The following is a 17218-nucleotide window of genomic DNA, read 5'->3' on the forward strand; positions in this document are numbered from 1 at the left end:
ATCTGTGTATCAATTTTCTTACATCTATTTCACAAGCATTTCTTAAACATTTACAGTGTCCCAGGCACTATTCTAGGCACCTAGAATACACTAGTGAAAGAGACAGGCAGCATCCCTGAATTTACGGAAGCTATGTTTTAGCAAAGGGGGAAAAATCATAAAGAAATAAAGAACTTAATGTCAAGTCACGCGTATAATTCTGTGGCAGAGAATGACAAGGGAAGGCTACCTTTAATATTCACTACAAACCTGTGAAACACAAAAATTGTTGTAACTGTACTTTGAGATAAGAATGAGTTATTCTTTGTAGGGAACAGGGGAAGGGGACGTTACGAGAACCTCTGCAGTAAGTCCTAGTCTCCTGTGAGCCACGGCAGCACACAGCGAATAACAGGAAAGGTAGACAAATGAGAAGCTGAGCTTTGGGTCTGATCAGTGCTGCTCTGGGCAGCAAAGTCAAAAGCCCCCCTAGCTTGCAGCACCTTTTATTCAGTACATGGGGAAACAGATGTAACAAGTGAAAATGCAGAGTTCAGTACTTTACATTGGGATAAACAAGGTGTAACAAAAGACTGGGGGGCAGTGGAAATCTAGGAACAATGAGGAACTATGCAGATGAAGATTTGGTTCCTCCCTGGTGTCTCCCGCAGGTGTGGTCTCGTCCTGGAGCATTACAGCATCGTGGGATCACTAAGGTCTCAGTTGTAACCAGAGGCCAAAATGCAATTATGTCTGGAATGTCGTGGCTGGCCTGTAGGTAGGAGAACTAGACCTACTCAGATGATTTTTCCCTAGAATTATGTAGCTTTGCTCCCAACAATTCTTTAAATCAAAAATGCCCCCAAAGCCTCATGCATTTTGAAGTTGAATGGATTAGGAAGGCATGATAGCTGATGTACTGTTAGATGTGGGGTCTTCTCTAAGAGGTGGGTCACTGTGGATGTGACCTGCTATGGTATATCTCCTTTCCTGGTTCCTCCCTTTACTTTCTGTTTCCTGCCTGTCATGATGTGAGCAGCTTTCCTATCCCCAAACCTTTCCACTATGCCTCTGACCATGCAAAAACTGAACTAAAACATGAGCCAAACTTAGCCTCATCTCTTTCAAGTTGCAGGTGTCAAGTATTGTGTCCCAGCAATGAGACAAGTGACTAAGACAGATAGGCCATGCTTACAGATTCTAGCAATGGGGCTTCAGCCATACAAAGGACTCACATCAAAGGAAACTAAGATATTTCACAGGAGCTATCTTTCCTCTAAAGAGGAGGTGATCAGATCATTCCATTCAGACTCTGGCCTCTAACTGCAGTCCCATCATTGCTCAACGAACACCTGGTTATCAAATAAAAATACAGGACACCTGGTTACATTTGGATTTCTCATAAACAGTGGTGGGGTTTGATTTGTTTTGTTTTGTCTTGTCTTTTAGTGTATTTCCCAAATATTTTGAGACGCATGTTATACCAATGCCTTACTTGTTATTTATTTCACTATGTCATGAGAGAAGGGTGAAGCTACCTAGGGCTGAGCCAGTCCAGTTCCCTCAAGTCCTCCTCATTTTACCCCCAAGCTCACTTCTAAACAAAGAAGAAATACAGTGGGGTCTCTCTCTTTGTCTTCTTTAGACACCAATACTATCAGAAAGGGCTTCTTTGGATCTAATTTTGATACCTGATGGTCTATTTCCAGGCCAAACGCATCTCACCATGCCCTTGATAAGCAGTGGAAAGGCAACTTCATGTCCTTACCATCACAACCACTGCCTACTAAGAATATTAAATATCTATACTTTCCTGATCCTTCTCTTTCTGGGCCTTCTAATCCCAGTGCATTTCTGACTATTACTCTAAATATTTCAAAATATTTTGGCTTAACAATTCCAATTCCATAACTGTATACTAAGGGAAGCAGAAAACAAATACACAAATATGTAAGGGTAATAAAATTTCTCTCAGAAATATTTGTAACAAAATAAATATAATTCCAATAATAGGAGATTTATTAAAATTATAGTACATTCACATAGTACGATACTATATCAATATTAATACCATGTTTAGAAGTCTTCTGATAATGTACAATATTAAATACAGTTTAATAAAGCAGAAAATACCTATTATGAACAATTTAGAAAATATACTCTCATTTTTAGTTTTTATAAATATGCATATAAAGGCAGACACAGAAAATAACCTGAAGGTCATTCCTAACATCAAAATGTTAGCAGTTACTTTCTTCTGGATGGAGAATTCTCTGAAATTAACAGTGTTACTGCTGTAAACTGGAAAGAAATTCAATGATATTTTAAAACATTCATTATTATGCCTTGAGAGGGATTTCCCTCCTTGCGTTGTTCCACCTTGTGGAATAAAGATGAAAAGGAGTTCATGAACAAGCAAAACCTGGCTTCCCGAGAAAAGGAATACAGGCACTGTATCTGCTGGCCAGCACATTAAGGTGCACTCCCAGGACAAAAAGTGCAGTTTGTTGTTTCAAGAAACAAAAGTGACAATTTGAAAGTCTAAGCACCAGATCAGACCTTCTGATAAAGAGGAATATAAACTTCTACCATAGAATCAGAAGGAAAATAAAGATCAAGGCATTCAATGGTGTAGGAGAAGTGATGAGAAATGAACACCACGACATCAGGGATCCCAGAGAAAGACTGGAGCTAGGAAGGAAATAACTGACAGATGGCACCCCACCTAAAGCAGCACAAGCAAGACTCGGGGACTGAACTTGCAAAGCCAAGCCAGCCACACTTAGGGTTTGTTTATTCTCTGTTACCCCAGGTATCGATGCTGGAAGTCCAGATGGAATAAAGGAGCTTTTGTAGCAGAAGGAGTGATTGATGTCAGAAAGAAGCTTGTGATGCGAAGTCTGTGGAAAAAGGAGAAAGAAGGATGATATCATAAAAATTATAACCCAGAAAGGTACTTGAGCCTTGGGGAAGACCAAGAATTGTACAAGACTGTCACAGTTGCCTTCCCTCCTCAACTTCCTTCAGCTTCAAGTATGTGTTTGCCCAGCTCTGCACCTGCAAAGCCAGGTCAGGCTATAAGCACAGCCTACAAGTGCAGCTCTGAGCAGCATGTCTGTGCCTTGGAGCCTTGCTCCACTCACACTAACCCAGAGCAGGCCAGACCCTGTGGACTGCAGGTCCAAGCTTCCCCATCCTCCTTGAAAATGGATACAGGACGGGCCCTTAGCTCCAAGAAATTGGGAGGGGAATGGGATGTCAAGGGCTCCAGAGGTACCTATCCATGAGCCTTTTCATGGCCCCTGTGACCTCCTTGTTCCTCAGAGTGTAGACAAAAGGGTTAAACATAGGAGTGACAACTGTGTAGAAGACGCCAATGACCTGGTCCGTGTCTGGAGAGGAGCCTGCATCAGGTCTCAGATAAGCCACAGTTGCAGTCCCAAAAAAGAGAATGACCACAAAAAGATGGGAGGAGCAGGTAGAGAAGAGCTTTCGACGACCCTGGGATGTTGCCACTCCAAGGATGGTGGCAAGAATACAGGCATAGGAGGCCATGATCAGCAAGAAGGGGGTTAGGACAAAGAATATTGTGACAGCTAGGTTACCAACTTCACCCTTGAAAGTGCTCCCAGTAGCGAGCCTCAGCACAGGCATGACGTCACACATGTAGTGGTAGATGGTGTTGGCACCATGGAAGGGCAAGGTGAAGATGCAGATGGAGTGAGTGGTGCCAGTGATGAGGCCCATGAGATAAGAAGCCCTCACCATGCAGTTACATGCTCCCTGGTTCATCAGGGTGGTATAATGCAGTGGCCGGCAGATGGCAGCATAGCGGTCATAGGCCATGGCAGTGAGCAAGCAGCACTCTGTGACCCCAAAGAAGGAAAAGAAATACATCTGGGTGAAGCAGCTGGCAAGTGGGATGGCGGGATGGGTGGACATGAGATCACCCAGCATCCTGGGCACGATGGTGGTGGTGTAGAGGATCTCCACCAGGGAGAAGTGGCGAAGGAAGAAGTACATGGGGGAGTGGAGGACAGGGTCAGCCAGTGTGAGGATGATGATCAGAGAGTTGCCCAGCAAGGTGACCATGTAGATGCAGAGCACCCCCCAGAACAGAAGTCCTTGGAAGGAAGGAAAACCTGAGAACCCCAACAGAATAAACTCTGTCACTGCTGTAACATTGTCACTGAGCATATCCCCAAAATCAGACAGGAAGTATCCAGAAAGACTTTGATGCACTAATGAAAGGCAGCCAGGCAAAGAAAAGGGCTATGGTACAAACATGGGAAAGTCCACAGGAACATCCCAGCTCTCGGGACAAGGATAGGTGAACACTTGGCCTGCTGATGACTTTTTCCTAGAAAAATGTCTCAGAGCAGATGGAAGACAAACTGGAGAAGTTGAGGGAAAGTGGCAGATCTTCGAGGCCAAGTACTTGATGATCAGCAAAATAGATTTTCCACTCATGCAGAAACTTGAAGCAAACAGCTGAGAGTGGAAGAACAGCTTGCCTTGAAGAATGCTTTAGAATTTGAGCAGAAAATGAGGGTCAGACCAAGTAAGAAATGCTGGCAGAATGAGACAGGAGGAAAAGTGGATCCACCATGAGTGAGGAAAGGAAAGGGAGTGATAGAGCAACAGAACAGGCTCAAAGAACACAGTGAGAGGCCCTGTGAAGATTTACCTGCAAAGAGGTCCCCCAAGGCTCTCAGAATGCCTCTCCCCAACAACACATTATAGCAGCTCCATCTCCCCAAGAGCCTGATTCCCAGAGGAGAGAGTAGATAGGGAAATCAGATAGGAAATGATGCCACAGTGCCAAAGTTCCCTGCCCACAGGCCTGGGTCTGGAATATCCGGGGTCCCTGACCCAAGCCTGAATGGAGCTGGGCTCAGAAACCCAGTGTTCTAACTCCCTGGGCAGTTGGTACAAATTGGACTGCTTGGCCCACTGCCCCAGGGGCTGCCTCCTGTCCTGCCCACCCTCAGAATTAGTTCCCAGTTTCTCCCCAATGCCTGGTGAACGCTTCTTTAAAATATTTTTGCAACACAGTGCTAATCCTCAAAAAAAAAAAAGAGAGAATGAAATTGCAACAGGTCTGACTTCTAGAAGAAATCCCAAACCAACCAAGTTTCAACCACCCACTAGCTGCTGAGAGAAGCTCAATACTCTGGTTTAGAAGTAGAAAACACTCTTTTAGGTCTTAATGGGGCTGATGACACCCCAGCTAGCATGAGATGTCAGAGGTGACCTGTGAGGATGCCTTGAGAATTAGACGCTCAAATGGTGTGTACCACTTAAATTTAGAGGAAGTTTTCCTTGTGCTACAGTTTGATGTCCAGTTCAGTGCTCTAGGGAGATCCTTCTAATCCAAGACAATCTGTGGTTTGAGTTATCTTCTTTCTTATTTTGTGAAACATTTAAGAATTTCAGGTGGGTGCACACCTGTAATCTCATCACTCTGAGAACCTGAGACAGGATAATCACAAGTTTAAGAACAGACAGAGGGCGGGGGATTTAGCTCAGTGGTTCCAGTTCCTGCCTTGCAAGCGCAAGGTCCAGAGTTCAATCCCTGGTACAAAAAACAAAAACAAAACCAAGAACAGACAGAAAACTTAGTAACTTAGCTTAGCAATGCTATGTCAATTTTTTTTAATAAAAGGGAAGGGGAGTCTGGGACCTTAGTTCAGAGCAAGGGCCCTCAGTTCAATCCCCAATACCATTTAAACAATTTTTTTCAAATAATTCATGTAATTAGTTTGCTCTCAAGAAGGGAGAATCCAACTCACTCCTCCTCAGTTGCAGGCTCTGCATACTGATCTTCTAGAAAGAGGGAAGGAGAAGAGCACAGAGGAACCATTGACCAAGACCACCTCAGCCAGCGACCAAGGACAACAGCTGAGGTAAGTCACGCTGATGGTTCACACCTTTGATGTGATGTGCTGAAAGCACCACAGGCTGCCTACCCAAAATGCATATTCCCAGGATAATCATGCAAATAACACAAGACAGACTCCAATAGAAGAGCATCCCATGAAATAAATACCTGTCAGTGCTCCTCAAAACCAACAAGGTCAAGGATTTGAAACTGGTTGGCAGCCTTGGCGGCGGGGGCGTCAGCGGTGGAGCGGAAGGCTTGAGTGTCGGGGCGCGAGATTGGAAATGGAAAGTGAAGAAGAAAAATGGGAAAAGCTGGATGCGGAATTTGATCACTTTGTGGTAGATATGAAGCCCTTTGTTCTAAAATTACCCCCATAGGTCAGAATGGCAGAGGTGTCCCAGAGGTTTGGATTAGAAAGCTGTGTGAGCCCTCAGTAACAGGTACAGGAATAACAGGCAGGAAGAATCGGAAACTGTATGCGAAATTGTTACTGCATATGCTTAAGCAGGGAGTGCTTGAAGGCCCTTTTACTCATCGTCCTGAACCAGGGACACTGGAAATGTTACCGTCATACATGTCCATCTACTCTGATGAGCCAAATCCAGCATGTACAAAAGGTTCAAGTCCAGAGAGATTACCTGACTGGGTAATGGGTGAACTGGGGACAAGTGAACACAAATTAAGTAAATCATGGAAACCTTCTCCTGGAGAAGATAATACTTAGGCGCTATTGCCAACTGATGCCCACAGTATAGAACAGTACACTGGGAAGCTGCAAATGAGATCTCACTCTATGAGTCCAACTTGCAAGGAAGATGGACAAAGTATTATCCCAAAGAATTGTGAAATTCATTCCAAAAAATCTCCTGCTTCTTTGGATGACAGTGACATTGAAGCTCGCCTTAATAGTTGAAATCTTGGGATAGAAAATCTCCAGTACCTGAGACAGAAGCCTATCCCAGTTTCTCTGATGACTCCCAAATTTAACTTGAGAAAATCCAGCAGTCTTCATGATGATCATTTTCTCTCTCGAATGCATGAGAAAGAGTTGGACATGAAAATAAAAATGATGGAAGCAAAATTTCATGAAGAAAAACTTAAGCTACAACAGAAACATGATGCGGATGTTCAGAAGATTTTAGAAAGAAAAAATAATGAAATAGAAGAACTGAAAACTTTATACAAGAAGAAACAAAATGAAACTGAGGAGATTATAAGAAAGCTTGAAAAGAAAGTTCAGACCCTTGTACATGACTGTCAAGTTATCAGAGAGACTAATGAAAACCAGATTGCAGAGCTAAAAAAGATATGTGAACAAAGTACAGAATCTCTGAATAATGACTGGGAAAAGAAGTTCCACAGTGCTGTACCAGAAATGGAAAAAGAAAAATTTGAGTTTCAAAAGAGACACACTGAAAATATTCAAGAATTACTTGAGGATACAAATGTGTGATTAAATAAAATGGAGGGTGAATTCATGGCACAAACACAATCCACAAACCAGATGGTCAAAGAACTGGAGGCCCGTGTCCACCAGCTTACTGGAAAAGCAGAGAATAGTGATTTACAGAGGCAGAAATTAATTCAAGAAAAATCAGAGCTTGAAAGATGTTACCAGATAACATGTAGTGAATTACAAGAAGTGAAAGCAAGGCAAAACATATTGCACAAAGAGAAAGAGCATCTTATAAATGATTATGACCAAAAGATGACACTATTACGAACCAAATATGATGCTGATGTAACCCTTCTGAAACAAGAAAATGCTCTTTCAACTTCTAAAGCATCTGATATGATTGAAGAATTAGAACAGAACATCTGTCAATTAAAACAGCAGTTACAGGAATCAGAACTTCAAAGAAAGCAGCTATTCAAGGATCAAGAAAATAAGTTTCAAGTGGAGAAAAATCACAAAATGCACCTATGAGAAAAGGGTTCATGATGTACAGTGTGAACTTGATTAAAAAAAAGAAGATGCTCAAAAGAAATTTCATAAACTTGAGGAAACTTTAAAGGAAAAAGAGGAGCAGCTCACTCGTGTGACTGATGTTCAGAGGTTGTGAGCCCAGCAGGCAGATGCTGCTCTGGAAGAGTTTAAGCAGCAGGTGGAACTGAACTCAGAGAAGGTCTATGCCGAAATGAAAGAACAGATGGAAAAAGTGGAAGCAGATCTAACAGATCCAAATCCCTTCGTAAGAAACAGTCAAAGGAGTTCTTACAGCAGCTAGAGGATGTGAAACGATATGAACATCAGATTGGCCTTCCCTGTTCATGAATGATATAATTTAGTGTTTAATACACATATAATCTCTCTTTTAAACATCTGTATCACAAAATCTCTGCATAATGGAAATATCACTAAGAGCTTTTATTATGAATATATTTGAAGCACTTAAAATAACATTGGTTTTAATAAAATCCAGAAACATTGTTTTAACACTCCAAAATTTAAAAACCCAACAAGGTCATTAAATCAAAGAAAGTCTGAGAAACAAAGGAGATATGACAGCTAAATATATGATCCTGTTCAGGGCTCTGGAATAGAAAAAGGAAATTAAGTAAAAAAAATACTAAGAAAATCTGAATCAAATAGGAACTTTAGGTAACCATTGAGTATCAGTGTTTGTTCACCAATTGTGACAAAGGCGCCACACTAATTTAAGGTGTTACTATCTTAGGAAGTTTTCTGTAAATGTATAAGAATTATAAAATAAAATGTTATTCCTCAAAAGTTTTATATATTGGGCTGGGGATGTAGCTCAGTGATACAGTCCTTGCCTTGTGTCCATGAGGTCCTAGGTCCAGTTCCCAGCACCACACACTCACAACAAGGTTTACTGACTTGAAAATGAATTTGGAGTATATTACAAAGTGGAAAAAAACAAGTACAAACATATTTTCTATATAAAATTTGTGTTCTAATAAATAAGTGATAGATAAATGGTATATAGGTATTCATGTATTAGCAGTGAGAGGCTGTAAGAGGAATGGATGTGGGGTGTGAGCTTTGCTAATTTTGTTCTTTTGTTTTCTAATATACTTTATATAATACAATAGATTAAAATGCTACATAAAACTTTAGAATAGAATGATGAATTTACCTTAAATTATTTTGATGGTCTTAATAACTAATTTATTTTCAACCAACTATGCCTACCTTATGTATTTGAGACTATTTTTATCTGTAGTCTTATTTTCTAAGCTGGTCAGTAGCGAGCATTTCCAATCCTCACTGCACATTTTCAAATGCATACCTGATAGAAAAGCTGCCAGCCAAGCATGGAGTGAGGGGTACTTGGGTTGTTTCCAGCTTATGATGTTTAACACTTTTGTAATTTCCATTTCAAATGAAGTATAAATAAGAATGGGTATGGCTGATTCTAAAAAATACACCAAAATGGCAAGTGTTGGTTTTGGGTTTGGATTCGGTTTGGGTGGGGGTTGTATGTTTGATTATTTTATTTGTTTGGGAGGATTTTGCAGGGCGTTTATTTGTTTTTCATGTGTGTATTTGTTGTTGGGTTTTATTTTGCCTCTAAAATCCTGTACAATTCCACAACAGCACAATTTTGCGATTTGTGCAAATGGAATCATGTCATCCTGTGTAGTGAATCACTGAATTGCCATGTTCAAGGTCATACTCTTTTCTCTCTTTTTTGGCAGGGACAGTACTCTTTATTTGTGATGGGTAAAGGAGGTGGCAGTGTTGGCACACGTACTAGGCACTGATGTCCCTGTCAGGTCAGGGCTGCCTCTGTCAGGTCTGGTCGGGATGGTATCAGAGTCCTGCAGCAGGGGAACAGGCAACGTCACTCCCCCAGGGCTTGTGGCAGGAGGGTTGAGCTGCCCAAGAAAAGATCGATACAACACTGTCCTGGCAACATCATTCATTGTAGTATGGTCAGTAGGTGCCATGAAGCTCAGGAGCTTGCTAAGGACATGAAACTGAAGTTTCCTTCCTCTGCTGGCTTTCCTATCTACTTTCTTGTGGATTTTGCTTCACAGCTTCTGGATTGCAAGCCACTGCCTTCCCATGGCCACCTGATCATTGGGATCCAAGGACCTGGATCTTCTGTTCTATGTGTTCTCAAAGGAGCTGACAGTAAAAGTCATCATCATCAAAGATTTCTTCATCCAAGTCTTTCAAGTGAGCATTGGCAGGGACTTGTGGAAGGATCTCTGTTTCTCCTGACAAACTCTCTGGGACAAGGGGAGCTTCTGGTTCAGGTTTGCCAAGAACTCGCTAGACAGAGCACTTGGTCTGTGTCCCTCAAAGTAATCTTTCTTTTTCCATCAAAATGTAATCAATCTGAGTCAGGATTGAGCATTCAAAGGCACAGAAACCCTTGCCCAGCTTTCTAGAAGTCCGTTTGCTTTTACTGTGCCACTTCAGCAGCTTGCAGTTCCAGTAGATGGTAAAGTTGGCAAAGCATTTTGCCATGAAGCTAGGGTAGGCATCCAACTCCAGCTTCCTCTTTGGCGGCGCCCTCCTCTTCTTCTTTTTGTCCACTAGTTCATTATCTTCACTAGATATCTCCTCTCTTTCTTCTTTTGGCTTCGTTGCATCTACTAGATATCTAGTATTTGGGTACTGGAAAAGCAATTCTTCCTGAAGATCTACCAATGACCTCAACAACACTTTAATTGCCTTGTGACTGTTTTTCAGGGCACTGACAAATTCTGGGCCACCTTTGTCCTTGAAAACAGGGAAAGCATCCAGTTAATGCAGCTGATTGGTGATCAACAGAGATTTTTTGTAGTTTGATCCTTCCTTCCAAGAGCTGGTCCCACAGTGCTATCTGGTTCTTCACAGCTTTTCCCTTCTCCACTTGCTCAGAAACCTTGGTGCTGAAGAAGGTCATCACCACACTGTCATCTTTGCTGTGGCTGTCTCCAGCCCTGTCTTCCTCACTCTCAGCCTCCAGGTCTTCCTCATCATCCCCTTCTTCCATGCCACTTTCTTCCTCTCTGTCTTCCTCCTCACTGCTCCCAAGGTCATCCATTCCCTCAGTAATTTCTCAAAGTCGCTGTTGCTCTGGAACCTAAAGCCTGGTGTTATTGGAGAGCAGCTTCCACCCTTCTTCTAGGCCGCACTGCTCCCCTCATCATCATCGGTGTCCTGTTCCTCAGCAGCACTCAGGTCATTGTCATCAGATTCTTCTTGTCCCAGGGCTTCTGAATCTCCATCTCCAGATCCTTCCCCATCAGATATTTCCAGGTCAGACAAACCTGGAAGAGTCTGCTCCCAGTGGTCTTCCTTCCAAGCTTTTCTAGAGGTGGTCTTGCCAGAATACCTCTTGTCTGTGTCCAAAAGGGAGGTGGATGCCAGTTTTCTAATGCTACCCACTGCCAGGAAATCACCTTTCCCATCTTTCCCTTCATCAAACCTGTCAATCACTCTGGCAGCTGTAGACTCTGGCAGCTGTACCCTCCTCTGGGTTGGCCTCAAGATCAACCTAGCATGGACTCAGGTTCAACAACTGCTCCAGCTGTAGGGCCAAAGGCTGCAGCCCTTCATCTTCACCAGGTCCTGGTCAGCACTGCACATTTGAACACAAAGCCCAAGTACCTGCCCAGACAGTCCCTCCCACCCTGCACTCCTAGCCTGACACTGTGCCTCAGAACTGCCAGAGCGAGCACTGAGCTGCACACTCAGTGCCCTACCTTAAGCAAGGTCATACTCTTTTCTAAGAAATGGGGATTGTAAACGGAAAGAACATGGAAGAACTTCTACATATGGAAACAGTTCAATGTTTTTCCCCCAAGATCACCCAGTGAGTTAATGGTAAAGCTAAGACCAGTAAAAATATGTATCATGTGTAAGTTGGCCATGTGATCCTTAATCTTCATTTAAAGTGGTTTAAATACTGCTATTCTGCAGTTGAGGAAACTGCTGTGATGGAGATAAAGTATCTTGTTCCAGGTCACAAGGTCTGACTGCCCCAGAGCCAGAACTCAAAGTCAGTCCATCTGCCCTCATGGCCAGTATAACTGAACACTGTAAATAAAAACAGCCTCCAAATAAAACAGCCACCCCACATGCCTCTGTTATTTATCTATATCTGGATCACAGAAAAAAATATTGCCTTGGAGGCATCTGTTCTACCCCCATAGTGGAATTATATTTCTCCAGTCATTAGTAGACATGGTGCTGCATCTATGTCTCCAGACTCCTGGCCTACTGCTGACTCTAAGATCTGTTCCACCTACTTATCTGCCAAAACTCTGAGGGCAGATGTGTGCCTTGTGTGTGCACATGTGTCAACTTACATATGTGGATTTGTGTGTGTGAGTGCAAAGGGGCATCTACCCATAGGAAGAAGATCCAGGAATGCCCAGAGCAATCCAGTAGAACAGCTGCTCCAATCAGCACTTGTCTTATACAGAGCTTGAGGTCAGAGACAGTGAGCAAAGTGTAGGAGACAGAAGGGATCATAAGTGGTGTAGGGCACCACAACCAGGGCCCTGAGGGTCTGAGGGTGCTTTAGTGGGTACAAGATCCTAGCACCATACTTCCTGATGACCAGTGTACAAGGTGCAGAGGGCCAAATGTGGCCAGCAGAGGATCATATGTCCCAGAAATAGAGTTCAAGCCACAAGTCCCACCTTCCCCAGGACAGAGGCTGGTCCATGCTTCTGCCTTAGCAGCAGATCTCAATGTTGTACACACAGTCCTGGTGGAGGAGCAAGGACAGTGTTGTAGAAGTAAATAGGATGCAAGGCACAGCACCGCCAGGACAGAAGAAAGCATGGCCAGAGTCATGCAGAACTTTTCTCATGCCCCTGAGGCATGAGTGCGTGAGTCTCGTTGAGCCTCTGCCATAGCAGCTAAGGGCAAGGAGTGAGGCAGCACGGGACAAAGGCCAGCAGTGCTGTGCAAGTGTCCAGCCAGGTACTGGAGAGTTCTGCTCACCCTAAGGAGTGTTTCCAGGCAGGTACATTACACGTGGGGTCCTGCAGTGTCTGGGGTGGTGTTGGTGGAAGGGGATGGGGGAAACAAGTAAAGGAAAGATAAACTGAATGAACTGTGGAAATGAGAGAAGGGACAAGTGGCTGCTGGCCAACCCATAGAGACATTAGGATAAAACTGGCCTCAAATACTATCTGAGGACTTCTCTAAAGATGATGAGAAAACACATGAAGTTTATTTCAGGAAAAGTTATTTACCCTAATACCATAACTTCTGGACATTCTTGTGCCAAGATCTGTTGTTGCTGTTGTTTTATGGAGAACGGTTGAGCAAAATCTCACAAGTGCAAAGAGCTGCTAAGAGAGAAAATGTGGGACAGGGACTGGCCTCTCCGGCCCCCTGAGACACCTTTTATTCTGCAAGTGTGACCAGTAGCTTGCATCATTAATACTGATGGAACTTAATAATTAACAAATTCTTTCTCCCCATTTCTACTGGGTGAGTTTTAATTGATTCCCTGGAGTCAGCCAAGTCTCCCTGTCTCCCTCAGGCCTGTTCCACAGCTTCACAGTCCCTGATTATCTGCTGCAAGTGGGAACATCTCCATGCAACACACAGTAATTACAACTGAAAACATGTTACAATTAGATTTGTCCCTCAACTACAAAAAGAAGAAGAAGAAGGACAAAATGTTTGCAGCCTAGCAGTGAATAGAGCACTTGGGGAATTTTCCTGCATGATCTCCTTTGAAGGTCATGTCAACCCTAGAGCTAGGCCAAGCAGGTGTTAATTCTGCCAGGTTTTAGTGACAGAGAAGCCAAGCAGCCTAATGACTCCACAGCCCTTGGCCAACAAGGATGGAATTGGAATTTGAACCCTCCAGAAAAATCCGTGCCTCTAAATGCAGTCAGTCTCTAACACACCACTCAGTTCTGCCCATCATGGGTGCCCCCTCTCCTGCAAGCTCTGTCCCCATATCAGCTAATTCTCTTAAATCCTCTCTCTATTGTTCCAAGCCCAAGAGGCCTCAATGTACTACATAGCAACCCAGAAGCACTGACCTTCTCTAGGGGCCCCCTACTTCTTGCACTGCCCTCTTACTAAATTTCCAGGCTATTGCAGCAGAAGAGAATGTACCCCATGGGGAGGTCATTGGTCCCTACCATGGACCTCATTAGGCTCCTGTCACACCAAGCACAGTTCCACCCATTTATTTGCCTCCTTCTCCTCATTCCCTTCCCATAGCCAAAGACTTGCCTGCTACCTATATTTATTTATTCATAGAGCTGTTGCACAGCTTAAGTAACATACATTATCATAAAACACCACATTAAACAAAGATTAATAATAGAAACAAGGGAAATAAATGGAAAGGAAATGAATTTTTAAAAAGAAAAGTACTGATGTAAAACCAACTGAAACTGAAACTGCTAATCGTCTAACCTGAGACCTAGCCCTTCCTAAAATTGAGCTACATGTTTGGCTTAAAAGTGTTTAATAAACCAATGGCCAACACCATATTAAATGGGGAAACACTCACTGCTCCTGGCCCAGAGGAAGGGGCTTCCAGGCCACCAACTGTCCTGCCACTCCTGGATCAGAGGAAGGGGCTTCTGGGCTGCCATCTGTCCCACTGTTCCCAGCCCAGAGGAAGGGGCTTCTGAGTCTCTGTCCCACTGCTCCCAGTATAGAGGAGGTGAGTTGCACAGGTGCCAACAATATCCCCCAGGTCGAAATGAGAAGGCATGTAAATAAGTCTCAAAACCAGACTTCCAGATCACCTACAGCAACCCCAAAGGGAAATGAGATGGAACACTCTGACACTCAACCACCTGGACTCCCTGAACTGGCAACAAAAGAGGATCTGGAAAAAATGAAATCAGAATTAATTTCTCAGATAACAGCAGAGATTGTGCCCATAGTGCAAGACATGATTAAGAAATCTACAGAAGAGCTGAGGAACATGATGGAATCCCAACATAGGAAACAAATGGAATCCATAAAACAGAGGCAAATAGATTTCCAGGAGAAGAAAAACTCCATCGAAAGTCTACACAGCAGAATGAGCCAATGTGAGGACAGAATTTCAGATATACAAGTTAAGATTGCAATTAGTGACCAGGAAAGAAAAATTGCTTCAAAATTGTAAGGGAACATGAGAAATCAATCCAGCAGCTGCTAGATGATGCAAAGAAGAATAACATAAGACTGACTGGAGTCAAAGAAGAAAGAGGAGAGAGTGCAGAGGACATAAAAAAACTCTTCACAGAAGGAATGGCAGAAAACTTATCAAGCAGGGGAAAAGAATTGGAAATACAGATAAGTGAGGCATATAAGACTCCAAATAGCCTTCATCGAAAAAAATCTACATATAGGCATATAATTGTTAAGATTCCAGAAACTCAACAGAAGAATAAAATTCCACAGGGTGTTAGAGAAAAGAAACAAATCACATACAAAGGAAAGTCCATCAGAATCACAGCATATTTCTCAACACAAACCATCAAGGCAAGAAGAGCTTGGAGTGACATATTCCAAGCCCTAAAAGAAAACAGCCTCCAACCCAGACTGATGTACCCTGCAAAACTATCTTTCAAAATGGATGGAGAAATAAGATACTTTCATGACAAAGAGCACCTTAGGAACTTCGTGAATACCAAACCAGCAGTTCAAAGAATTTTAGACAGTATCCTAAGATACTCATGCAAAGGTACAAGATCCCAATGATGAATGTAACTGTATTTTATACCAAAAATATACCAATAAACTTAATGGGAAAAAAAATAGAGGTAATGACTTAGAAAGTAGCCAGTAGTCATATTTAGCTCTTACTTTATTCCTTTTAAATTTGTTGTTTCTGGGCTTTACTTTTTAAATTTTAAATTCATAAGATTATTATATATTAAATCAGTGTCTTTGTAAAATAGGAAAGTAAGGAATTGGGTGTTTAGGCCATGGCTTTAACTACAAAGCAGATTTATATTTTTGTTTACAAGACAAGATATCACTGTACAGCATACTTCTTTTAGAAGTAACACAATTACAAAATTTTATTGTCACTAGAAAAAAAATTTAGGCTTGCTCATTTACATTAAAGTAGTTTAAAAAGGAAACCTAAGAAAGTTCTATACCACAAATAGTGTAATTAATGACACATTAGAGTACACAGTTTGAAAAAGCCAAACCCCTTTCTTGCCATGTAGCTTTGGATCCTAGCTATTTGCTTTTTTTTGTCACATTGTATAGAATTCCTTTTCTCTTTCTGCCCATTAAAAGAGGACCAAACAATTCTTTAGAGGAAGGGAGTAATAGTTTTGTAGGACTACATGTTAATGTGATAAAGTTTTATTCATTGTTTTTAATCTGAAATATACTTTATTTGCTCTTTGACCATATACTATCTTATTTGTTGATTATAGTTCTGTCTTGTTGAACTGCTAGAATCTAGCCTCTGGCCATCTTACAGTGCCAATATATGTCTGCAGGGTTTTTGAGCAACACACTTGATTATGCCTAATATTCACTGCATCAGCATTACGCTAGCTCTTTCATTTGCCCATGGATAATGTAAGCAAAGGAGGGAAGTGCTCATTAAGAAATTCTCCTTCAGTGATGGCTTGTGTTGGTTTAGTGCCTGTTACCCTGCAGTGTCCAATGTGTCACTGCCAGGTGAAGTGTCCATGTGTTTCTGGGCAGCTTCTCTGCTCAGTGTGGTCCTGAGATGGCCTTCCCCACCACCTAGAGTGTGGTCCCTGGCCGCCTCCTTCTCCTGCTCCACAAGTCCAAAACTGGCTTGTCTGGAGCCAGGGGTTAGTCCTGGGGTGTGTGTGTGCCTGCACACCTGTGTGCATGGGATTGCTGACTCAGGAATTGCCTCCTCCCTGCCTGGCTAGTGAGAGGCTGGACAGGAATGGTCCCCCTGGTGGCCCCAGCAAGGCCCAAGGAGTGACTACCCTTCCTTACTGTGCTTCTGGGCCGCTTCCTCCCCTGGAGGCATGGGCTTGTTGCCTTTGGCCAGCTGCCCTGATGGAGAACACTGGATTATAGGAAATGTTTCATTCATGTTTGCCATTACCTTTATCTGTGAATAGTTATTTCTTATTAGGGAGATTACAGGTAGTTTTGGCAAAGCATCGATGAAATAGAGGCACATTTTCAATTAAAAATGCTTCTACAAAGATGTTGTTTTTAAGTTATGGTTAAACATTTCAGTAACTCAGCACTACCATGCAAATTGGTGGGCCTGATGAGAAGGCACTGTTTTAGGCCAGAGGAGAAGAAACGAGCACTGATTTCACGCTATCACATGGATGAAGTCAGTGTGAAAGCCTTAGAGTGGTGTCATTCGTTCACTGTTCACTTTATTTTTTTTTCCCATTAAGTTTGTTGGTACATTTTCGGTATAAAATACAGTTACATTTATCATTGGGATCTGGTACCTTTTC

At 42.6% G+C, this 17218-nt stretch overlaps 1 protein-coding gene and 2 pseudogenes across 1 annotated transcript; 1 reads left to right on the top strand and 2 right to left on the bottom strand.

Moving 5' to 3' along the window:
* Nucleotides 1–3237: 3237 nt before the first annotated feature.
* LOC101725108 (olfactory receptor 10P22-like) lies at nt 3238–4176 on the bottom strand. Its single transcript, XM_004861402.1, has one exon. The coding sequence runs from the start codon at nt 4174–4176 to the stop codon at nt 3238–3240; it is 939 nt and encodes a 312-aa protein (XP_004861459.1).
* A 1957-nt stretch (nt 4177–6133) lies between these two features.
* LOC101724737 (centrosomal protein of 112 kDa pseudogene) lies at nt 6134–8138 on the top strand (annotated as a pseudogene).
* A 1400-nt stretch (nt 8139–9538) lies between these two features.
* Nucleotides 9539–16836, bottom strand: LOC101724384 (protein AATF pseudogene; annotated as a pseudogene).
* Between the last annotated feature and the right edge of the window lie 382 nt (nt 16837–17218).

The sequence above is a fragment of the Heterocephalus glaber genome, unplaced genomic scaffold, assembly GCF_053883595.1.
Source record: "Heterocephalus glaber isolate CG9 unplaced genomic scaffold, H.glaber_assembly_v1.0 deba00001569, whole genome shotgun sequence".
NCBI lineage: Eukaryota > Metazoa > Chordata > Mammalia > Rodentia > Bathyergidae > Heterocephalus > Heterocephalus glaber.

Coding starts and splice junctions, on each gene's coding strand:
- LOC101725108 (XM_004861402.1), bottom strand. CDS start 4,176: ATGCTCAGTGACAATGTTACAGCAGTGACAGAGTTTATTCTGTTGGGG.